Source organism: Bombina bombina, chromosome 5, assembly GCF_027579735.1.
Source record: "Bombina bombina isolate aBomBom1 chromosome 5, aBomBom1.pri, whole genome shotgun sequence".
NCBI classification, from domain to species: Eukaryota; Metazoa; Chordata; class Amphibia; order Anura; family Bombinatoridae; genus Bombina; species Bombina bombina.
The window spans coordinates 911,428,292-911,454,396 of record NC_069503.1 but is presented as its reverse complement, the minus strand read 5'-3'; the positions used below and the strand labels follow the sequence as shown (position 1 = coordinate 911,454,396).

The window sequence follows — 26,105 nt, the reverse complement described above, 5'->3', positions numbered from 1 at the left end:
CTACCTCTCTCTTTTTGGCTTAAAAGCATCATAAGATTGGCTTATGAGACTGCCGGACGGCAGCCTCCTGAAAGAATCACAGCTCATTCCACTAGGGCCGTGGCTTCCACATGGGCCTTTAAGAACGAGGCTTCTGTTGATCAGATATGTAAGGCAGCGACTTGGTCTTCACTGCACACTTTTACCAAATTTTACAAATTTGATACTTTTGCTTCTTCTGAGGCTATTTTTGGGAGAAAGGTTTTGCAAACCGTGGTGCCTTCCATCTAGGTGACCTGATTTGCTCCCTCCCATCATCCGTGTCCTAAAGCTTTGGTATTGGTTCCCACAAGTAAGGATGACGCCGTGGACCGGACACACCTATGTTGGAGAAAACAGAATTTATGTTTACCTGATAAATTACTTTCTCCAACGGTGTGTCCGGTCCACGGCCCGCCCTGGTTTTTTAATCAGGTCTGATGATTTATTTTCTTTAACTACAGTCACCACGGTATCATATGATTTCTCCTATGCAAATATTCCTCCTTTACGTCGGTCGAATGACTGGGGAAGGCGGAGCCTAGGAGGGATCATGTGACCAGCTTTGCTGGGCTCTTTGCCATTTCCTGTTGGGGAAGAGAATATCCCACAAGTAAGGATGACGCCGTGGACCGGACACACCGTTGGAGAAAGTAATTTATCAGGTAAACATAAATTCTGTTTTTATTATATAATTGTATGATAGGATATGAAACTAAAGATATATAATCCTATACCATAGGGTTTGTTAATAGGAAATGATATGAACTAATATGAGCTAATATGAGGATAAATGTAGGACCAAGAACATCAATCATTCAGTTCACTATTTAAAATGTATAAGAATTTTCCAAGGTTCCGAGGACAATTAAAATACTTTTAACATGCCATATACAAAAACAAGTAATATTTTAAAACCAATTGTATAATGTAAAAATAATTTATTGTATAATTTTAAAAATAATTAAAAAATATATTTTATTGGTTAGATAAAAAATTAGATTAACACAAGTATATGTAATTGATATGATTGATATATGAATGTGTGAATCGATCTAAAACGATGCAAAAAAATTGACACAGAAAATAGATACAAAAAATATAGATAAAAGATATATACAAAAATATATATATATATGATCACACCTGGATTTTATATGGTACACCCAATAAGCTCACTGAATATAGAAATAAATGAAGTATTTAATATAGGTCTGTCCCTCTAACACATCTAACTCGTAGAAAGTATGAAGGTGAGGGGGGTGACCAAATACTGCAAAAAGTACCGCCAATAGTAAACATGGAGAGTAAAATGATAGTGTAAATATCAATGCTGAGGGTGGAATGATTGGTGTGAGTATACCAAGTAGGAATAAGGATTAGAAAAAATGCTGCAGCATATAAAAAAATCTAACGGATAAAAAAAAGAGTCTTAACGGGTAAATAAAAGGGCTAGACACTGAGGCCAAGAAATCACAATTAGGAATTTTAAATTGGCTGTTATACACACAAAATGGCTATTTATATGTGAGGCTAGGAAAAAGAACGTTAATCAATTAGTGATAAATTTATTTATACATTTACCCTCATATTTGCTCATATTAGTTTATATCAGTTCATATTAGTTCATATAATTTCCTATTATTAACAAACCTATGGTATAGGATTATATATCTTTAGTTTCATATCATGCAATTATATAATTAAATAATGGTTCTATTTAGAATTATATTGATTTTAACTATAATTGATATTTTATTTTAATTAATTTGATATAATCATTCTGGTTGTGATTTTTTCAACTAATAACTCTCTAACTCCTACTGTAACCATCTCATGTTTTTCTTTTACAAAGATATGACGAGTCCACGGATTTCATCCTTTCTTGTGGGATATTAACCTCCTGCCAACAGGAAGTGGCAAAGAGCACCACAGCAGAGCTGTATATATAGCTCCTCCCCTTCCCCTCCACCCTCAGTCATTCTCTTTGCCTGTGTTATACTAGGAAGAGGTGAAGTGAGGTGTTGGTTTTAGTTTCTTCAATCAAGAAGTTTTTTTATTTTAAATGGTGCCGGTGTGTACTATTTTCCTCAGGGGGTTATAGAAGAAGATTTCTGCCTGAGGTTGATGATCTTAGCAGTTGTAACTAAGATCCAGGCTGGTCCCTACAAGACTTCTGAAGGTAACACATAAGACATCTTCATTGTGGAGACTGGTTTCATGCTACAAGCAGCATTAAGGTTTGTGCAGCCTTTTATTTCTGAAGAGACTTGATATATCAGAACTGGCTGGCATTTAGTTCCCTATTTGAGGAATGGGGTAAGCAGTAGACCTGTTACACAGAAGGGTGTTACTGGAGTCCCTTGTTTTTATTTTATATTTCTGACATAAGGGCATGATATGACACTCTGGGAGAGGCATAAGGGCTTTAAATCGATAAGCAGTTAAACGATTGAGCTATTTTTTAATTTTTTTATTATTATATATCCAGCATGGCTTGCTGGGATGTGTTTGGGGTGTGTTTTGTGTTTCACTCCCATGCCGTTGTGTTTGGGCCTACTCTAACTTCGGCCATAAGGGGTGGGGCTTGTCTTTGCGCGCTCAGATGCGCACTTCCTTCTGACAGAGAAGCAGCAAGCAGTATCTCCGGTTGCTCCTGGACAGTAGTCTCTGGCTTGGAGTATTGGCTATTCATTACGAAGTACCCTGGGGGCAGGTAGGCGCCACAGCAGTGCTGTGGCGAGGTGCAGAGGGTATTTTTGTGTAAACTGATATATTTTTCACTTTAGAGCCTTATTTTTTCACCTTTCTCATAGGGTGCAATAATTTTTGGGTATACCAATTAGTTTTAGTGAATTTTGGTAGCAAATTAACGTTATTTAAGCAGTTTTGGAAAAATTGTTCACTTTTTCTTTCTTAAAGGCGCAATACACGTTTTTCAAAGTTTTATTTAAAGCAATAAATAAAGTGTTTAAATGACTTTTGTGGCTATTATTAGTCTTTTCAACATGTCTGACATTGAGGATTCTCATTGTTTTATATGTTTAGAAGCTATTGTGGAACCCCCTCTTACATTGTGTACCTTTTGTACTGAAAGGGCCTTACATTGTAAAGACCATATTTTAGGTCAAGATAGTGTGCCTAAGGATGATTCTCAATCTGAAGAGAATCAGGTTATGCCATCCAATTCTCCCCAAGTGTCACAACCTTTAACGCCCACACAAGCGACGCCAAGTACCTCTAGTGCATCTAATTCCTTTACTCTGCATGAGATGGCTGCAGTTATGTCAACTACCCTTACAGAGGTATTATCTAAATTACCAGTCTTGCAGGGTAAACGCAGTAGATCAGGTATTAATGTAAATACTGAATCCTCTGATACTTTATTAGCTATTTCCGATGTACCCTCACAGTGTTCTGAGTTGGGGATCAGGGAATTGCTGTCTGAGGGAGAAATTTCAGACTCGGGTAATGTGTTACCTAAGACAGATTCGGACGTTATGTCCTTTAAATTTAAGCTTGAATACCTCCATCTGTTTCTTTGTGAGGTCTTATCGACTCTGGATGATTGTGATCCTATTATGATGCCACCAGAGAAATTGTGTAAGATAGACAAATATCTAGAAGTGCCTACTTATACTGATGTTCTTCTGGTTCCTAAAAGAATTTTGGAAATTATAAAGAAGGAATGCGATAGACCAGGTATACCATTTTCTCCCCCTCCTACTTTTAAGAAAATGTTTCCCATATCGGACACCATTCGGGACTTGTTGCAAACCCTCCCTAAGGTGGAGGGAGCTATATCTACCCTGGCTAAGCGTACAACTATACCCATTGAGGACAGTTGTGCTTTCAAAGACCCTATGGATTAAAAAATTAGAAGGTCTCTTAAAGAGATTGTTTGTTTGTTTATTAATCAGGGTTTTCTTTTACAACCTACTGCTTGCATTGTTCCAGTAACTACTGCAGCAGCATTTTGGTTTGAAGCTCTGGAAGAGTCCCTGAAGGTTGAGACTAACTTGAGAGCCTGGATAGAATTAAGGCTCTCTAGTTAGCTAATTCTTTTATTACTGATGCTGCTTTTCAAATTGCTAAATTAGCTGTAAAAAATGCAGGATTTGCTATTTTAGCGCGTAGAGCGTTGTGGCTCAAATCTTGGTCTGCTGATGTGTCATCAAAACATAAGCTTTTAGCTATTCCCTTTAAAGGTAAGACCCTTTTCGGGCCAGAATTGAAGGAAATAATTTCTGACATTACAGGAGGTAAAGGCCAGGCCCTACCTCAGGATAAGTCTGTTAAGATGAGGGGTAAACAGAATAATTTTCGTTCCTTTTGAAATTTTAAGGGAGGACCTTCTACTTCCTCTTCCTCGACAAAGCAGGAAGGGAATTTTACCCAATCTAAGTCAGTCTGGAGACCTAACCAAAATTGGAATAAAGGTAAACAATCTAAGAAGCCCGCTGCTGCTAAGACAGCATGAAGGGGTGGCCCCCGATCCAGGACCGGATTTAGTAGGGGGCAGACTCTCTCTCTTTTTTTTTTTTTTGTCCAGGCTTAGGCAAGAGATGTTCAGGACCCCTGGGCACTAGAAATAGTGACCCATGGTTATCAGTTGGATTTCAAGGATTTTCTCCCAAGAGGGAGGTTTCATCTTTCAAGATTATCTGCAGACCAGATAAAAAGAGAGGCGTTCTTACACTGTGTAAAAGACCTTGTTACCATAGGAGTAATTTATCCAGTTCCAAAATCAGAACAAGGACAGGGGTTTTACTCAAATCTATTTGTGGTTCCCAAAAATGAGGGCATTTTCAGACCCATCTTAGACCTCAAGTGTCTAAACAAATTTCTCAGAGTTCCATCGTTCAAGATGGAGACTATACGAACAATTTTACCAATGATCCAGGAGGGTCAATATATGACTACCGTGGACTTGAAGGATGTTAACCTTCATATTCCTATCCACAAGGATCATCATCGGTTTCTAAGGTTTGCCTTCCTGGACAAACATTATCAGTTTGTTGCTCTTCCCTTCGGGTTGGCCACAGCACCCAGAATCTTCACAAAGGTTCTAGGGTCTCTTTTGGCGGTTCTCAGACCGCGAGGCATAGCAGGGGCGCCTTATCTGGACGATATTCTAATTCAGGCGTCAATATATCAACTGACAGAATCTTACACGGACATAGTGTCTTTCCTGAGAACTCACGGTTGGAAGGTGAACATAGAGAAGAGTTCACTTGTTCCACAGACAAGGGTTCCTTTCTTGGGAACTCTGATAGACTCGGTAGCCATGAAAATATTTCTGATAGAGGTCAGAAATCAAAGATTCTAAATACTTGCCGAGCACTTCAGTCCATTCCTCTGCCATCAGTGGCTCAGTGTATGGAGGTAATTGTATTAATGGTAGCGGCAATGGACATCATTCTGTTTGCTCGCTTTCATCTCAGACCACTGCAGCTGTGTATGCTCGGACAGTGGAATGGGGATTATGCGGATTTATCTCCTCGGATAAATCTGGATCAAGAGACCAGAAACTCTCTTCTCTGGTGGTTGTCGCCGGATCATCTGTCCCAGGGGACTTGTTTCCGCAGACCCTCATGGGTGATAGTGACAATGGATGCCAGCTTTCTGGGTTGGGGTGCAGTCTGGAGCTCCCTGAAGGCTCAGGGTGTTTGGACTCAGGTGGAGTATCTACTTCCAATCAATATTTTGGAACGGAGAGCAATATTCAATGCGCTACAGGCGTGGTCTCAGTTGGCCAAGGCCAAATTAATCAGATTCCAGTCGGACAACATCACGACTGTGGCATATATCAATCATCAGGGGGAACAAGGAGTTCCTTAGCGATGATAGAAGTATCCAAGATAATCCGTTGGGCGGAGGCCCACTCTTGTCATCAGTCAGCGATCTACATCCCAGGAGTAGAGAACTGGTAAGCGAATTTTCTAAGTCAACAGACTTTTCGTCCGGATGAGTGGGAACTTCACCCGGAAGTATTTGCCTCATTGATTCTCAGATGGGGGTAAACTGGAATTTGATCTGATGGCATCTCGACAGAATGTCAAGCTTCCAAGATACGGATCCAGGTTAAGGGATCCTCAGGCCAAACTGATAGATGCCTTGGCAGTGCCTTGGTTGTTCAGCCTAGCTTATGTGTTTCCACTGTTTCCTCTCCTCCCACGCGTGATTGCTCGAGTCAAACAGGAGAGAGCTTCAGTAATCTTGATAGCGCCTGTGTGGCCATGCAGGATTTGGTATGCGGATCTAGTGGACATGTCCTCTCTGCACCCGTGGAAACTTCCATTGAGACAGGACCTTCTCATTCAAGGTCCTTTCCAACATCCAAATCTAATTTCTCTGCAGCTGACTGCGTGGCGATTGAACGCTTGATTTTATCGATGCAAGGATTCTCTGATTCGGTCATCAATACTTTGATACAGGCTAGAAAGCCTGTCACTAGAAAAATCTATCATAAGATATGGCGTAAATATCTTTATTGGTGTGAATCCAAGGGTTACTCATGGAGTAAAGTTAGGATTCCTAGAATTTTGTCTTTTCTCCAAGAGGGATTGGAGAAAGGGTTATCAGCAAGTTCCTTAAAGGGACACATTTCAGCTTTGTCAATTCTGTTTCACAAACGTTTGGCAGATGTGCCAGATGTTCAGTCTTTTTGCCAGGCTCTATCTAGAATTAAGCCTGTATTTAGACCCATTACTTCTCCCTGGAGTTTGAATTTAGTTCTTCGAGTGCTTCAAGGGGTTCCGTTTGAACCCATGCATTCCATGGATATCAAATTGTTATCTTGGAAAGTTCTGTTTTTAGTTGCTATTTCGTCTGCTCAAAGAGTTTCTGAGCTTTCAGCGCTACAGTGTGATTCTCCTTATCTCATTTTTCATTCTGATAAGGTGGTGTTGCGTACCAAACCTGGATTTCTTCCTCAGGTTGTTTCAAATAAGAATATTAATCAGGAAATTGTTTTTCCTTCTTCTAAAAGGAGCGTATGTTGCATAATTTGGATGTGGTCCGTGCCTTAAAGTTTTACTTACAGGCAACAAAGGATTTCCGTCAGTCATTTTCATTGTTTATTCTGGAAAGTGTAGGGGTCAGAAAGCTACGGCTACCTCTCTTTCTTTTTGGCTGAGTAGTATCATCCGCCTGGCATATGAGACTGCTGGACAGCAGCCTCCTGAAAGAATTACGGCTCATTCTACTAGGGCTGTGGCTTCCACATGGGCCTTTAAAAACGATGCATCTGTTGAAAAGATTTGTAAGGCTGCGACTTGGTCGTCCCTTCACACTTTTTCCAAATTTTACAAATTTGATACTTTTGCTTCTTCTGAGGCTATTTTTGGGAGAAAGGTTCTTCAAGCAGTGGTGCCTTCTGTTTAGGTTCCTGTCCTGTCCCTCCCTTTCATCCGTGTCCAATTGCTTTGGTATTGGTTTCCCACAAGTAAGGATGAAATCCGTAGACTCGTTATATCTTTGTAAAAGAAAAGTAAATTTATGCTTACCTGATAAATTAATTTCTTTTACGATATGACGAGTCCACGGCCCACCCTGTTCTTTTTAAGACAGTTTTTTCTTTATATTTTTTTTTTTAACTTCAGTCACCTCTGCACATTTTAGCCTTTCCTTTTTCTTTTCCTATACCTTAGGCCGAATGACTGAGGGTGGAGGGGAAGGGGAGGGACTATATATACAGCTCTGCTGTGGTGCTCTTTGCCACTTCCTGTTAGCAGGAGGTTAATATCCCACAAGAAAGGATGAAATTCGTGGACTTGTCATATCGTAAAAGACATTACTTTATCAGGTAAGCATAAATTTACTTTTTTTTTCTTTCATGTAATTGGCAAGAGTCCATGAGCTAGTGACATGGGATATACAATCCTACCAGGAGGGGCAAAGTTTCCCAAACCTCAAAATGCCTATAAATACACCCCTCACCACACCCACAATTCAGTTTTACAAACTTTGCCTCCTATGGAGGTGGTGAAGCAAGTTTGTGCTAAGATTTCTACGTTGATATACGCTTCTCAACATTGTTCAAGCCTGATTCCTCTCAGAGTACAGCGAATGTCAGAGGGACGTGAAGGGAGTATCACTTATTTGAATACGATGATTTCCCTAACGGGGGTCTATTTCATAAGTTCTCTGTTATCGGTCGTGGAGATTCATCTCCTACCTCCCTTTTCAGATCGATGATATACTCTCAATTTACCATTACCTCTACTAATAACTGTTTTAGTACTGGTTTGGCTATCTGCTATGTGTGGATGGGTGTCTTTGGGTAAGTATGTTTTTATTACTTAAGACACTCTCAGCTATGGTTTGGCACTTTATGCATTTATATAAAGTTCTAAATATATGTATTGTACTTTTATTTGCCATGAATCAGGTTCATGTATTTCCTTCTGCAGACTGTCAGTTTCATATTTGGGAATGTAAACACTTTAAGAAATTTATTTCTTACCTGGGGTTTAGTCTTTTTTTCAATTTGACTATTTTTTGCAATTGCGGGTGTTAGGCCCGCGGGTGCGTCAAATGCTAGACTTTATTGCGTCATTTTTTTGGCGCGAGAAAATACGTTTATGACGCAACTTCGTCATTTCCGGCGTCATACGTGACGCAGAGACATTTCACACGGCGGTGTCATTAGTGACGCAAGTGTGTCATTTCCGGTAAAAAAAAAAAAAGTTTACGTTACGTTGTGCGTCATACTTGGCGCCAATTTTTTTTTCATTATTTCAATGCCCCATTCATGTTTGCCTCCTGCTTTCTTCTCTATCAAGAGGCCTATGTTTTTGCATTTTTTTTCCCATTCCTGAAACTGTCATTTAAGGAAATAGATAATTTTGCTTTATATGTTGTTTTTTCTTTTACATTGAGCAAGATGTCCCAATCTGATCCTGTCTCTGAAGTTTCTGCTGGAACATTGCTGCCTGACATCGGTTCTACCAAAGCTAAGTGCATTTGTTGCAAAATTGTAGAAATTATTCCACCTAATGTCATTGTAATAGTTGTCATGATAAACTTTTACATGCAGATAGTGTTTCTATCAGTAATAGTACATTGCCAGTTGCAGTTCCTTCAACTTCTAATGTGCATGATATACCTGTAAATTTTAAAGAATTTGTTTCTGAATCTATTATGAAGGCTTTGTCTGCATTTCCACCTTCTAATAAACGTAAAAGGTCTTTTAAAAACTTCTCATTTAGCTGATGAAATTTCAAATGACCAACAACATAATAATTCATCCTCTTCTGCTGAGGATCTATCTGAAACAGAAGATCCTTCCTCAGACATTGACACTGACAAATCTACTTATTTATTTAAAATAGAGTATATGCGTTCTTTATTAAAAGAAGTGTTAATTACTTTGGATATTGAGGTAACCAGTCCTATTGACGTTCAGTCTAATAAACGTTTAAATGCTGTTTTTGAACCTCCTGTGGTTTCCCCAGGTGTTTTTCCCATTCCTGAGGCTATTTCTGATATGATTTCTAGGGAATGGAATAAGCCAGGTACTTCTTTTATTCCTTCTTCAAGGTTTAAGAGATTGTATCTTTTTCCAGCAAAATCTATAGAGTTTTGGGAAAAGATCCCCAAAGTTGATGGGGCTATTTCTACTCTTGCTAAACGTACCACTATTCCTATGGAAGATAGCACTTCCTTTAAGGATCCTTTAGATAGGAAGCTTGAATCTTATCTAAGGAAGGCCTATTTATATTCAGGTCATCTTCTCAGACCTGCTATTTCTTTGGGTGATGTTGCGGCTGCATCAACTTTCTGGTTGGAAAATTTATCGCAACATGAATTGGATTCTGACATATCTAGCATTGTTCGCTTACTGCAACATGCTAATCATTTTATTTGTGATGCCATTTTTAATATTATCAAAATTTGATGTTAGATCCATGTCTTTAGCTGTATTAGCTAGAAGAGCTTTGTGGCTTAAATCTTGGAATGCTGATATGACATCTAAATCTAGATTACTATCTCTTTCCAAGGTAATAATTTATTTGGTTCTCAGTTGGATTCTATTATTTCAACTATCACTGGAGGAAAAGGATAAAAAAACCTAAGGGTAAATCTAAGGCTTCTAACCGTTTTCGTTCCTTTCGTCAGAATAAGGAACAAAAACTCAATTCTCCTCCCAAGGAATCTGCTTCCAGTTGGAAGCCTTCCTCAAATTCGAATAAATCCAAGCCATTTAGGAAACCAAAGTCTGCCCCTAAGTCCGCATGAAGGTGCGGCCCTCATTCCAGCTCAGCTGGTAGGGGGCAGATTAAGGTTTTTCAAGGATTTTTGGATAAAATCTGTCCAAAATCATTGGATTCAGAGCATTGTCTCTCAAGGGTATCGAATAGGATTCAAAGTAAGACCTCCTGTGAGAAGATTTTTTCTCACACATTCCTGTAAATCCAGTAAAAGCTCAGGCTTTTCTGAAGTGTGTTTCAGACCTGGAGTCTTCAGGGGTAATCATGCCAGTTCCTCTTCAGGAACAAGGTTTGGGGTTTTATTCAAACCTATTCATTGTACCAAAGAAAGAAAATTTGTTCAGACCAGTTCTGGATCTGAAAATTTTGAATCGTTATGTAAGAGTACCAACTTTCAAGATGGTGACTATAAGGACTATTCTGCCTTTTGTTCAGCAAGGACATTATATGTCCACAATAGACTTGCAGGATGCATACCTTCATATTCCGATTCATCCAGAACACTATCAGTTTCTGAGATTCTCTTTTCTAGACAAGCATTACCAATTTGTTGCTCTTCCATTTGGCCTAGCAACAGCTCCAAGAATCTTTTCAAAGGTTCTGGGTGCCCTACTATCTGTAATCAGAGAACAGGGTATTGTGGTGTTTCCTTATTTGGACGATATCTTGGTACTTGCTCAGTCTTTACATACTGCAGAATCTCACACGAATCAACTAGTGTTGTTTCTTCGGAAACATAGTTGGAGGATCAATTTACCAAAAAGTTTCTTGATTCATCAGACAAGGGTCACCTTTTTAGGCTTCCAGATAGATTCAGTGTCCATGACTCTGTCTCTAACAGACAAGAGACGTTTAAAATTGGTTGCAGCCTGCCGGCACCTTCAGTCTCAGTCATTCCCTTCAGTGGCTATGTGCATGGAAGTTTTAGGTCTCATGACTGCAGCATCGGACGCAATCCCCTTTGCTCGTTTTCACATGAGACCTCTACAGCTTTGTATGCTGAATCAATGGTGCAGGGATTATACAAAGATATCACAATTTAATATCCTTGAATCCCAATGTACGACACTCTCTGACATGGTGGATAGATCGCATACAAAGAGAGAAGCGCTCTACCAGGAACGAACAACAGCTCAGTGGCTTGTTCTATGGCGATTTACCACCCGGAAGCAGCCTCTTTTAGACCAGTGTGCTTTTCACAGAAGAAAACTTTCCTGAAGTATATCAGTCTGATCCTGCCAAGTAAGGTCAGTCCAGCCACGAAATACCAGGCAATTCTCCTATGAACAAGGAACATGACAACCCCAGACGATCGTTTCGGCCTCCTATGGGCCTCGTCAGTGAGGTGCAGCCACATTCCTCTAAGCACACTGGGCAAGGAGTCCATGTCTGGTTTCCCCCATCACCCATAGGGAGACTTCCCCAGGGTCATAATAATTTGCATACATAGAGAGAAGCGCTCTACCAGGAACGAACAACAGCTCAGTGGCTTGTTCTATGGCGATTTACCATTGTTTGGTTCAAGGGGCTTCTTTTGTTCGCCCAACCTGGACTGTGATCACAACAGATGCGAGTCTTTCAGGTTGGGGAGCTGTTTGGGGGTCTCTGACAGCACAAGGGGTTTGGAAATCTCAAGAGGCGAGATTACCAATAAATATTTTAGAACTCCGTGCAATTCTCAGGGCTCTTCAGTTCTGGCCTCTACTAAAGAGAGAACCGTTCATTTGTTTTCAGACAGACAATATCACAACTGTGGCTTATGTCAATCATCAGGGTTGGACTCACAGTCCCCAAGCTATGAAAGAAGTATCTCGGATACTTGCTTGGGCGGAATCCAGCTCCTGTCTAATCTCTGCGGTGCATATCCCAGGTGTAGACAATTGGGAGGCGGATTATCTCAGCCGCCAGACTTTACATCCAGGGGAGTGGTCTCTCAATCCAGATGTGTTTTCTCAGATTGTTCAGATGTGGGGGCTTCCAGAGAGAGATCTCATGGCCTCTCATCTAAACAAGAAACTTCCCAGATACCTGTCCAGGTCCAGGGATGTTCAGGCGGAAGCAGTGGATGCGCTGACACTTCCTTGGTGTTATCAACCTGCTTACATCTTCCCGCCTCTAGTTCTCCTTCCAAGAGTGATTTCCAAAATCATCATGGAACAGTCTTTTGTGTTGCTGGTGGCTCCAGCATGGCCACACAGGTTTTGGTATGCGGATCTGGTTCGGATGTCCAGTTGCCCGCCTTGGCCACTTCCGTTGCGGCCGTACCTATTTTCTCAAGGTCCGTTTTTCCATCAGGATCTCAAATCATTAAATTTGAAGGTATGGAAATTGAACGCTTAGTTCTAAGTCATAGAGATTTTTCTCATTCAGTGATGAATACTATGTTACAAGCTCGTAAATCTGTCTCTAGGAAGATTTATTATAGAGTTTGGAAGACTTACATTTCATGGTGTTCTTCTCATAAATTCTCCTGGCATTCTTTTAGAATTCCTAGAATTTTGCAGTTTCTTCAGGATGGTCTGGATAAGGGTTTGTCTGCAAGTTCCTTGAAAGGACAAATCTCCGCTCTTTCTGTTTTATTTCACAGAAAAATTGCTATATTTCCTGATATACACTGTTTTGTACAGGCTTTAGTTCGTATTAAGCCTGTCATTAAGTCAATTTCTCCTCCTTGGAGTCTTAATTTGGTTCTGAGGGCTTTACAGGCTCCTCCATTTGAACCTATGCATTCTTTGGACATTAAACTACTTTCTTGGAAAGTGTTGTTCCTTTTGGCTATCTCTTCTGCTAGAAGAGTTTCTGAGCTATCTGCTCTTTCTTGTGAGTCTCCTTTTCTGATTTTTCTTCAGGATAAGGCAGTTTTGCGGACTTCTTTTCAATTTTTACCTAAGGTTGTGAGTTCTAACAACATTAGTAGAGAAATTGTTGTCCCTTCTTTATGTCCTAATCCTAAGAATTCTTTGGAGAGATCCTTACATTCTTTGGATGTGGTAAGAGCTTTGAAATATTATGTGGAAGCTAATAAAAATTTCAGGAAGACTTCTAGTCTATTTGTTTTATTTTCTGGTCCTAGGAAAGGTCAGAAAGCTTCTGCTGTTTCCTTGGCTTCTTGGTTGAAACTTTTGATTCATCAAGCTTATTTGGAGTCGGGTCAAACCCTGCCTCAGAGAATTACAGCTCATTCTACTAGATCAGTCTCTACTTCATGGGCTTTTAAGAATGAAGCTTCAGTCGATCAGATTTACAAAGCAGCCACTTGGTCCTCTTTGCATACATTTACTAAATTCTACCATTTTGATGTATTTGCTTCTTCGGAAGCTGTTTTTGGTAGAAAAGTTCTTCAGGCAGCTGTTTCAGTTTGATTCTTCTGCTTTTTGATTTAAGTTTTTTTCTTTCAAAAGTGAAAATAAACTTATTTTTGGGTTATGGATTATTTTCTCAGCGGAATATGGCTGTTTTTGTTTTAGTCCCTCCCTCTCTAGTGACTCTTGAGTGGAAGACTCCACATCTTGGGTATTGATATCCCATATGTCACTAGCTCATGGACTCTTGCCAATTACATGAAAGAAAACATAATTTATGTAAGAACTTACCTGATAAATTCATTTCTTTCATATTGGCAAGAGTCCATGAGGCCCACCCTTTTTATGGTGGTTATGATTTTTTGTATAAAGCACAATTATTTCCAAATTTCCTTTCTACTCCTTTTTTTTATCACCCCACTGCTTGGAATTCGTTAAACTGAATTGTGGGTGTGGTGAGGGGTGTATTTATAGGCATTTTGAGGTTTGGGAAACTTTGCCCCTCCTGGTAGGATTGTATATCCCATATGTCACTAGCTCATGGACTCTTGCCAATATGAAAGAAATGAATTTATCAGGTAAGTTCTTACATAAATTATGTTTTTTTTTCTTCCCCTACTGAAGCCTAATTGTTGCATTCTGTTTAATAGAACAATATCAAACTTTTGTTAATTAAAATAATTTGCTTTCCTGATACAAATAATAGTTTTAATATTTTTATCATACATGCAGCCAAGGCAAAGGATTTCCGTTATAACTTGTCAGAGGTGCTTCAAGGTAGGAAACCGGAGTCAAAACATTAAATGAATCTTCCTTCCTTCTATTTCTTATCCATATTCCTTTTTACATTGTGCACTTAGTTTTCTTTATTTCTATAAATACATTTTTCCATTGACTCTCATGACTGTTTTCTGTTTCATTCTTTTTCTAAAATGTGGAACAATTATTTGTCTATAGTGAAAATAAATTATGCATTGGTTTGTGTGCCTTTACAAACTTATTCATATCAGTGCAAACAAGCTTAGAGGGACTATAAATGTTAAAACAAAATGTATAACAGCCCTGTAAATTCATAATTAAACTTATTGCATTTTAGTTTTCATTTTACTTCAAAGTTGTAATTATAATCAAGGGTGTGCAGTTCAGCTATTTAGAAGACGACTTAACACCCCAATAGATTTTAAATGTGTGCTGATTGCCCTTTGCTGTTTATTATGATGGCTTTCTGGCACATACTTCACATGCACGGCAACCCCTTGAGTGTGCTGTGTAACATTTATTTTGGTTTTGGCACATTCTGGTTGGCTGGACTATATGCCTCTGAATATAAAAATATATACGTCATCAACTGAATATCCTGCAATTTTTATTTACATGGCTATATTTGTAGGACAATTTAATCTATTGAGCTTCATTTTAGTTTACTGTTTACTGTCTTTTTAAACAAATCATATACTGTAGTTATCAGTCTCTATACAGAATATCTAAGCCATTAGCTGCACACTCTAGTGATCTATTTTTATAACTGTCCCTAATTGGCCACAGCAGAGAAGGTAACCTAAGTTACAACATGACAGTGCCCATTGTTTTATAGACACTAAAACTTTTCCACTTTTGTCAATATTTAAAGGGATACTAAACACATTTTTTTTTTCTCTTTAATGATTCAGATAGATCATTCAATTTTAAGCAACTTTCTAATTTACTCCTATTTATCAATTTTTCTTTGTTGTCTTGCTATTTTTATTTGAAAAAGTAGGAAGCTAAGGAGCCGGCCCATTTTGGTTCAGCGCTTGCTGATTTGTGGGGTACATTTAGCCACCAATATGCAAGCGCAATCCAGGTGCTGAACCAAAAACGGGCCGACTCCTTAGCTTAGATTCCTGCTTTTTCAAATAAAGATAGCAAGAAAGATTATAATAGGAGTAAATGAGAAAGTTGCTTAAAATTATATGCTCTCTCTAAATCACGAAAAAAAATTGTGTTTAGAGTCCCTTTAAACGGCTAATGAAATTTTTTAAAATACATCTACGTGTTATTCTCAGGCTAATCTTTTTTTTGAATGCATCATTTTAGCTAAAATGTATTTAGTGTTTTAATGTCCCTTTTAAGCTTTGATTTGACACTTTGCAGAGTAGATTTGTTTCTGAATTGTAAACATATTTGCAAAAATCCATCAAATCTGCTTACAGAAATGTCCTATGGTATTTAGTGTCAGTGTTTTTAGAATGATTGGAGAATCTATTTTAAACATTTTGTCCCTGTAACTAAAATTGAAAGGAGTTCTTGATATCGGTAAATGGTTAATATGATTAAGATTATGCGGATCAGTAAATTTCTGAAAAATAGCTGTTTAGTTATTTTCAAGCTATTTTATAGTGTTAAAGCTATGCTTTTACTGAGACTGTTTAGAATCCTAATTGTTAAAATCCATATTATAGGGACCTTTAAGACATTTTTTATTTATATGTATTGTATATACAGTAACTAAAATCTGCTTTTTAAAAGATTAGCAAACAGAAGGAATTAATATTTAAAGACACAATACTTAAGTTAAACATATTAGAATTGATCAAAATGTTGATATACACACTGTTTGACCAGTTGCAGGAAGAAGATAATTTTAGAACATTATGCAGTGTACACTTCAGCCCCTTGGGAGTTGGGTAGAAATAAATAAATTACAAAAAAATATTGGACTAATATTCTGAGGTATTATAAATAAAGTATGGAACAACTGGGTTAAAAAAAGCACAATTGGATTACAAATATTTTTCAACTATATTTCAGTGTCATGCAATATAAAATAAGATTGCTGACTTCATTGTAAGTCTGATCCATTATTTACCTTGCATTTCTCTAACAGGGAAACTTGGAGATTACGATGCAGATGGGGATGGAGATTTCGACATAGAGGATGCCAAAGTTTTACTAGGCAAGTGCATGATTGTTTGCTTTATGGTGTCTGCAATTTACATTTTTACATTTGCTTAATGAATGTTTGCTCGTGTCATCAAAAAGACTGCATCTAGCGCTAGAAGGCTCTCCTAATGCAAAAATATTAAATGGTTTATAAAGATTAGAATTGTAATGCACCCTGGTGAAATATGGTCAAGTGTAATGCATCTAATTTACCTTGTGTGTGCTAATTCATTTCTATTTTTTGCCTTTTGAGTTCTGACATTTTATATTATTTTTTATATTATTTTTTTTTAAACCACACATAGCAGCTGTGATCTGTAGCTTTTCAAACACATACACTTAAACATTGTAATGTTTTCCATTCTTTTGAATTTATTTTCATGCTTTGACTATATGGTTGTTTATGTTGCCAAAGAGCTGTGTGTGTGTGTATATATATAAAAATTAGGGATGCACCGAAATATTGGCCACAGAAACGCTTTGGCCGAAAATGGCATTTTTGGCTATTTCGGTTTTTTTTTTTTTTTTTTTTTGCTTGTTATTTTCGGTAAAATTGTGTAGCATGTTTCAAATTTGATGCTAGCCTAGAGCTGCTGTTTAAGTTCATTACTTGACTTACTGTTCTGCATATGAGTTTTCTAAGACTATACTTTATTTGGATAATTGGTAAAAAAAAAAAAAAAGCTTGTTAAATATGATTCTGTTACATAGAAGTAAATGAAGAATAATACAGTATATTGATATTATTTTAAGTAGGGATGCACCAAAATTTTGGTCGCAGAAACATTTTGGCCAAAAATGGCATTATTTTTTTGCCTGTTTTTTTTGTGTATAGCATATTATTGTTTTAAGATATTTTTTTCTCATTTTAGTGTATTACTTTCAATAAAAATGTGGGCTTTTTTTATTGGCTCCAATTATGGAATTTTTTTTTATTTTTAAAAAAAAATACATTTTCGTTATTTTCGGCCAAGTGCATCCCGGATTTTAGGTTTTCGGTCTAGAATTTCCATTTCGGTACACCACACACACCACACACACACACCACACACACACACCACACACACACACCACACACACACACCACACACACACCACACACACACCACACACACACCACACACACACCACACACCACACACCACACACCACACACCAAACACACACACACACACCACACACACACACACCACACACACACACACCACACAAACACATGCACATATATATATATATATATATATATATATATATATATATATATATATATATATAAAAATGTATTTTGCATGTCTTTGGTATTTTGTGCAAAAAAATAAATTCTGTTTTATCATATTTTGTTTTCCTTGTGTATGTGTGACTTTTATGCATGTATATTTAACCTTTTTCATTTTTTCATCCAGTATTTTTCAGTATGTGGTTGCATTTGTGGAACATATTACCAGTAGACCACTGTTAGTTTTTTCCCCCCATTTCATCCAGAGTCAGTATGTTTAGGGGGCTATTGTGGGTAATTTATCTCAGGTTTGTGCTTTGTTGAATTTAATCAGAAAATTGGTACCATGTCCCTATCAAATAGAATCCCCTATTACTCAGTGTAATTTATTTGTAGCTCAGCATTGTTATTCATTGAAGCTTCCATACAGTCCACAGCTTAATACTGCTGCATACAACATGACAACAGCCTTTTCTTTCATGTAATTAACAAGAGTCCATGAGCTAGTGACGTATGGGATATACATTCCTACCAGGAGGGGCAAAGTTTCCCAAACCTTAAAATGCCTATAAATACACCCCTCACCACACCCACAAATCAGTTTTACAAACTTTGCCTCCAAGGGAGGTGGTGAAGTAAGTTTGTGCTAGATTCTACGTTGATATGCGCTCCGCAGCAAGTTGGAGCCCGGTTTTCCTCTCAGCGTGCAGTGAATGTCAGAGGGATGTGAGGAGAGTATTGCCTATTGAATGCAGTGATCTCCTTCTACGGGGTCTATTTCATAAGGTTCTCTGTTATCGGTCGTAGAGATTCATCTCTTACCTCCCTTTTCAGATCGACGATATACTCTTATATTTACCATTTCCTCTACTGATTCTCGTTTCAGTACTGGTTTGGCTTTCTACAAACATGTAGATGAGTGTCCTGGGGTAAGTAAGTCTTATTTTCTGTGACACTCTAAGCTATGGTTGGGCACTTTATTTATAAAGTTCTAAATATATGTATTCAAACATTTATTTGCCTTGACTCAGAATGTTCAACTTTCCTTATTTCCAGACAGTCAGTTTCATATTTGGGATTATGCTTTAATTATCATATTTTTCTTACCTCAAAAATTTGACTTTTTTCCCTGTGGGCTGTTAGGCTCGCGGGGGCTGAAAATGCTTCATTTTATTGCGTCATTCTTGGCGCGGACTTTTTTGGCGCAAAAATTCATTTCCGTTTCCGGCGTCATACGTGTCGCCGGAAGTTGCGTCATTTTTTTGACGTTATTTTGCGCCAAAGATGTCGGCGTTCCGGATGTGGCGTCATTTTTGGCGCCAAAAGCATTTAGGCGCCAAATAATGTGGGCGTCTTATTTGGCGCCAAAAAATATGGGCGTCGCTTTTGTCTCCACATTATTTCAGTCTCATTTTTTCATTTGCTTCTGGTTGCTAGAAGCTTGATGTTTGGCATTTTTTTCCCATTCCTGAAACTGTCTTATAAGGAATTTGATCTATTTTGCTTTATATGTTGTTTTTTCTCTTACATATTGCAAGATGTCTCACGTTGCATCTGAGCCAGAAGATACTACAGGAAAACCTCTGCCTGCTGGATCTACCAAAGCTAAGTGTATCTGCTGTAAACTTTTGGTAGCTATTCCTCCAGCTGTTGTTTGTATTAAATGTCATGACAAACTTGTTAATGCAGATAATATTTCCTTTAGTGATGTACCATTGCCTGTTGCAGTTCCCTCAACATCTAAGGTGCAGAATGTTCCTGATAACATAAGAGATTTTGTTTCTGAATCCATAAAGAAGGCTTTGTCTGTTATTTCTCCTTCTAGTAAACGTAAAAAGTCTTTTAAATCTTCTCTCTCTACAGATGAATTTTTAAATGAACACCATCATTCTGATTCTTTGGACTCTTCTGGTTCAGAGGATTCTGTCTCAGAGATTGATGCTGATAAATCTTCATATTTATTTAAGATGGAATTTATTCGCTCTTTACTTAAAGAAGTACTAATTGCTTTAGAAATAGAGGATTCTAGTCCTCTTGATACTAATTCTATACGTTTGGATAAGGTTTTTAAAGCTCCTGCGGTTATTCCAGAAGTCTTTCCTGTTCCTAATGCTATTTCTGCAGTAATTGCTAAGGAATGGGATAGATTGGGTAATTCATTTACTCCTTCTAAACGTTTTAAGCAATTATATCCTGTTCCGCCTGACAGATTAGAATTTTGGGACAAAATCCCTAAAGTTGATGGGGCTATTTCTACCCTTGCTAAACGTACTACCATTCCTACATCAGATGGTACCTCGTTTAAGGATCCTTTAGATAGAAAAATTGAATCTTTTCTAAGAAAAGCTTATCTATGTTCAGGTAATCTTCTTAGACCTGCTATATCATTGGCTGATGTTGCTGCAGCTTCAACTTTTTGGTTGGAAACTCTAGCGCAACAAGTAACAAATCGTGATTCTCATGATATTATTATTCTTCTCCAGCATGCTAATAATTTCATCTGTGATGCCATTTTTGATATTATTAGAGTTGATGTTAGATTTATGTCTCTGGCTATCTTAGCCAGAAGAGCTTTATGGCTTAAGACTTGGAATGCTGATATGGCTTCTAAATCAACTCTACTTTCCATTTCTTTCCAGGGAAACAAATTATTTGGTTCTCAGTTGGATTCTATTATTTCAACTGTTACTGGTGGGAAAGGAACTTTTTTACCACAGGATAAAAAGTCTAAAGGTAAAAACAGGGCTAACAATCGTTTTCGTTCCTTTCGTTTCAACAAAGAACAAAAGCCTGATCCTTCGTCCTCAGGAGCAGTTTCAGTTTGGAAACCATCTCCAGTCTGGAATAAATCCAAGCCTGCTAGAAAGGCAAAGCCTGCTTCTAAGTTCACATGAAGGTACGGCCCTCATTCCAGTTCAGCTGGTAGGGGGCAGGTTACGTTTTTTCAAAGAAATTTGGATCAGTTCTGTTCACAATCTTTGGATTCAGAACATTGTTTCAGAAGGGTACAGAATTGGTTTCAAGATGAGACCTCCTGCAAAGAGATTTTTTCTTTCCCATGTCCCAGTAAATCCAGTGAAAGCTCAAGCATTTCTGAATTGTGTTTCAGATCTAGAGTTGGCTGGAGTAATTATGCCAGTTCCAGTTCCGGAACAGGGGATGGGGTTTTATTCAAATCTCTTCATTGTACCAAAGAAGGAGAATTCCTTCAGACCAGTTCTGGATCTAAAATTATTGAATCGTTATGTAAGGATACCAACATTCAAGATGGTAACTGTAAGGACTATATTGCCTTTTGTTCAGCAAGGGAATTATATGTCCACAATAGATTTACAGGATGCATATCTGCATATTCCGATTCATCCAGATCATTATCAGTTCCTGAGATTCTCTTTTCTAGACAAGCATTACCAATTTGTGGCTCTACCGTTTGGCCTTGCTACAGCTCCAAGAATTTTCACAAAGATTCTCGGTGCCCTTCTGTCTGTAATCAGAGAACAGGGTATTGTGGTATTTCCTTATTTGGACGATATCTTGGTACTTGCTCCGTCTTTACATTTAGCAGAGTCTCATACGAATCGACTTGTGTTGTTTCTTCAAGATCATGGTTGGAGGATCAATTTACCAAAAAGTTCTTTGATTCCTCAAACAAGGGTAACCTTTCTGGGTTTCCAGATAGATTCAGTGTCCATGACTTTGTCTTTAACAGACAAGAGACGTCTAAAATTGATTACAGCCTGTCGAAACCTTCAGTCTCAATCTTTCCCTTCGGTAGCCTTATGCATGGAAATTCTAGGTCTTATGACTGCTGCATCGGACGCGATCCCCTTTGCTCGTTTTCACATGCGACCTCTTCAGCTCTGTATGCTGAACCAATGGTGCAGGGATTACACGAAGATATATCAGTTAATATCTTTAAAACCGATTGTTCGGCACTCTCTAACGTGGTGGACAGATCACCATCGTTTAATTCAGGGGGCTTCTTTTGTTCTTCCGACCTGGACTGTAATTTCAACAGATGCAAGTCTCACAGGTTGGGGAGCTGTGTGGGGATCTCTGACGGCACAAGGAGTTTGGGAATCTCAGGAGGTGAGATTACCGATCAATATCTTGGAACTCCGTGCAGTTTTCAGAGCTCTTCAGTTTTGGCCTCTTCTGAAGAGAGAATCGTTCATTTGTTTTCAGACAGACAATGTCACAACTGTGGCATACATCAATCATCAAGGAGGGACTCACAGTCCTCTGGCTATGAAAGAAGTATCTCGAATTTTGGTTTGGGCGGAATCCAGCTCCTGTCTAATTTCTGCGGTTCATATCCCAGGTGTAGACAATTGGGAAGCGGATTATCTCAGTCGCCAAACGTTGCATCCGGGCGAATGGTCTCTTCACCCAGAGGTATTTCTTCAGATTGTTCAAATGTGGGGGCTCCCAGAGATAGATCTGATGGCCTCTCATCTAAACAAGAAACTTCCCAGGTATCTGTCCAGATCCCGGGATCCTCAGGCGGAGGCAGTGGATGCATTATCACTTCCTTGGAAGTATCATCCTGCCTATATCTTTCCGCCTCTAGTTCTTCTTCCAAGAGTAATCTCCAAGATTCTGAGGGAATGCTCGTTTGTTCTGCTAATAGCTCCGGCATGGCCTCACAGGTTTTGGTATGCGGATCTTGTCCGGATGGCATCTTGCCAACCATGGACTCTTCCGTTAAGACCAGACCTTCTGTCTCAAGGTCCTTTTTTCCATCCGGATCTGAAATCCTTAAATTTAAAGGTATGGAGATTGAACGCTTGATTCTTGGTCATAGAGGTTTCTCTGACTCCGTGATTAATACTATGTTACAGGCTCGTAAATCTGTATCTCGAGAGATATATTATAGAGTCTGGAAGACTTATATTTCTTGGTGTCTTTCTCATCATTTTTCTTGGCATTCTTTTAGAATACCGAGAATTTTACAGTTTCTTCAGGATGGTTTAGATAAGGGTTTGTCCGCGAGTTCTTTGAAAGGACAAATCTCCGCTCTTTCTGTTCTTTTTCACAGAAAGATTGCTATTCTTCCTGATATTCATTGTTTTGTACAAGCTTTGGTTCGTATAAAACCTGTCATTAAGTCAATTTCTCCTCCATGGAGTTTGAATTTGGTTTTGGGAGCTCTTCAAGCTCCTCCGTTTGAACCTATGCATTCATTGGACATTAAATTACTTTCTTGGAAAGTTTTGTTCCTTTTGGCCATCTCTTCTGCTAGAAGAGTTTCTGAATTATCTGCTCTTTCGTGTGAGTCTCCTTTTCTGATTTTTCATCAGGATAAGGCGGTGTTGCGAACTTTTACCTAAAGTTGTGAATTCCAACAACATTAGTAGAGAAATTGTGGTTCCTTCATTATGTCCTAATCCTAAGAATTCTAAGGAGAAATCATTGCATTCTTTGGATGTTGTTAGAGCTTTGAAATATTATGTTGAAGCTACGAAATCTTTCCGTAAGACTTCTAGTCTATTTGTTATCTTTTCCGGTTCTAGGAAAGGCCAGAAAGCTTCTGCCATTTCTTTGGCATCTTGGTTGAAATCTTTAATTCATCTTGCCTATGTTGAGTCGGGTAAAATTCCGCCTCAAAGAATTACAGCTCATTCTACTAGGTCAGTTTCTACTTCCTGGGCGTTTAGGAATGAAGCTTCGGTTGACCAGATCTGCAAAGCAGCAACTTGGTCCTCTTTGCATACTTTTACTAAATTCTACCATTTTGATGTATTTTCTTCTTCTGAAGCAGTTTTTGGTAGAAAAGTTCTTCAGGCAGCGGTTTCAGTTTGAATCTTCTGCTTATGTTTTTTGTTAAACTTTATTTTGGGTGTGGATTATTTTCAGCAGGAATTGGCTGTCTTTATTTTATCCCTCCCTCTCTAGTGACTCTTGTGTGGAAAGATCCACATCTTGGGTAGTCATTATCCCATACGTCACTAGCTCATGGACTCTTGTTAATTACATGAAAGAAAACATAATTTATGTAAGAACTTACCTGATAAATTCATTTCTTTCATATTAACAAGAGTCCATGAGGCCCACCCTTTTTTGTGGTGGTTATGATTTTTTTGTATAAAGCACAATTATTCCAATTCCTTATTTTATATGCTTCGCACTTTTTTTCTTATCACCCCACTTCTTGGCTATTCGTTAAACTGATTTGTGGGTGTGGTGAGGGGTGTATTTATAGGCATTTTAAGGTTTGGGAAACTTTGCCCCTCCTGGTAGGAATGTATATCCCATACGTCACTAGCTCATGGACTCTTGTTAATATGAAAGAAATGAATTTATCAGGTAAGTTCTTACATAAATTATGTTTTTCATTAATGAAGTTAGACTTTGTCCTGTTTTTTAAACCTTTATGGCAATTTTTTAACTTCCAGGATCTGTAGAACTGAGAATAAAAATACTGATTTTTAGAACATGTATCTTTTTGGATTTAATTCTGGAAACACATTTAAGTGTAGCTAAAAAAAATAGTTATAATATTATACTTTTTACCTCTGTGATTACCTTGTATCTATGCCTCTGCAAACTGCCCCCTTATTTCAGTTCTTTTGACAGACTTGCATTTTTAGCCAATCATTGCTGACTCCTAGGAGCTTCACGTGCCTGAGCTCAATGTTATCTATATGAAACACATGAACTAACGTCCTCTAGTGGTGAAAAACTGTCAAAAGGCTTTCAGATTAGAGGCAGTCTTCAAGGTCTAAGTAATTAGCACATGAAGTTTTAGTTTTCAACTAAGAATACCAAGAGAACAAAGCAAAATTGGTAATAAAAGTAAACTGGAAAGTTGTTTAAAATTACATGCCCTATTTAAATCATGAAAGATTTTTTTTTTACTTTACTGTCCCTTTTTAATTGAAATAAAAAAAAAAGAAATTTTTACCCATATTTTTAGTTTTGTTCATCTCTTGATTGAAGCAGATTTTGAGACTAGAGGCCATTCTGGGATCAAGCAGTAACTGCTAAGCAAAGCCTAAAAAGCCTGGTTCTATGGTTAGTCCCGTGAAAATTCTCCCCCCCCCCCCCAAATGTGCTTTTGACAGAGGAAAGCTTTCCTGAATTATTAGACTGGTCTAGTCCTCCAAAGAGTGGGGGGGGGGGGGAATAGTCTGCCCTTAAAATACCCCCTAATAACAAGAGAAATGCAACCGTTCATTTTGTCTGTCTAGAGGACAAGACTGGTACTTCTGTGACAAGTGGGAAAAGGTTGTGTTTTGGGTGAGCATCTTCCTGCTGGGCAAGCTAATTCAGATGCGTTAGTTTTCCTTCCATAAGGCAGGGAGAGTCCACAACTTTACTGTTGGGAAATACAACACCTAGCCACCAGGATAGGAGGCAGAGGCTTAAATATCCCTCCCACTTCCACCATCCCCCAGTCATTCTTTGCCTTTCGTCACTATAGGAGGTGGCAGAGAAGTGTCAGAAGATTTGGATAATCCTGTAATGGGTATGTTCCTGTCAGGCTTACGTGTCAATTCCTGAAATCAGAAGAAGTTAAATAATTAAGACCACAACTGCAGGTTAGATTTTTGTGTTTGAATGGGGGAATGTTGAACACTGTATCTGAAGGGGAAACAATTACATATAGCTACAGTGCTCTTTCATTCACCTTCCATATAATATGCGGTAATGCTGACTTAACAACTGAGATAGCAGACCTTATATCTTTGCACAGAGCAAGTCGAGCTAACCGTAGATAGGGAAAACAGAAAGTAAACCTGTTTTAACTAAACAGAATAAAGTCACTGTTGTAAGCTGTCACTGTGGAACATGAAAGGTTAATCAGTCTCTCTACTGAGTGAAATTAGTCGGTTAACATGCTAAGGTTCAATCTGCATACTTTGAATTTACTTCTTGAGTTTGTAAGAGTTATCCTTTTGGTCAGATGAAATTTACTGCTAGACAGGAGATATTTCCGGTTAATAATAGTAGCGTGTGAATCCGGAATAGTTTGTGTAAGATACAGTGGATTATGGCACTTACCGGTAAGCACACCAAAGTTTTAGTTTAGAGGAGATGAGAGTAGTAGGAGATGTCTTTGCAGCAGGATTGCACTATGCAAAGCTAGGGTTTCCCGATATCGCGTGTAGTTCCGGTGGCGTGTGACGTCACAGCAGAAACACTACAGCCGGGAGCTTCTAACTGTGGTCAGTCGTTAGCTTTGTTTAGGTGCTTGTGAGCAAGTGTTGCGAGTAGGCGGCACAAGAATTCCAAGCTGGTGTCAATTAGTGGGCTAATCATTTATAGGATAAGAAAAGCAATGATCACGATATGAGGTGCAAGGATCTAGAGGCCAAAGGATAAGTAGAGAACAAGGTCCGGCACAGATATGACAGTTCCCTGTAAGAATGGACTGGAGTTTTAAGTAATCATGTCAACCTCTCAGTGAGAGTATTGATAAAATTTAGAGTC

The 26,105-nt window shown here is 38.4% G+C and overlaps 1 protein-coding gene across 1 annotated transcript in view; it reads left to right on the top strand.

Annotated features, from left to right (window-relative positions):
* The window catches only part of LOC128660956 (aspartyl/asparaginyl beta-hydroxylase), a gene marked incomplete in the record, with an annotated part of 420,872 nt that overhangs the window by 80,503 nt on the left and 314,264 nt on the right, over positions 1 to 26,105 (top strand). The window contains 2 exon segments of the mRNA XM_053715069.1: positions 14,267 to 14,311; positions 16,401 to 16,469. Of these exon segments, the coding sequence (XP_053571044.1) occupies positions 14,267 to 14,311; positions 16,401 to 16,469 (114 nt within the window).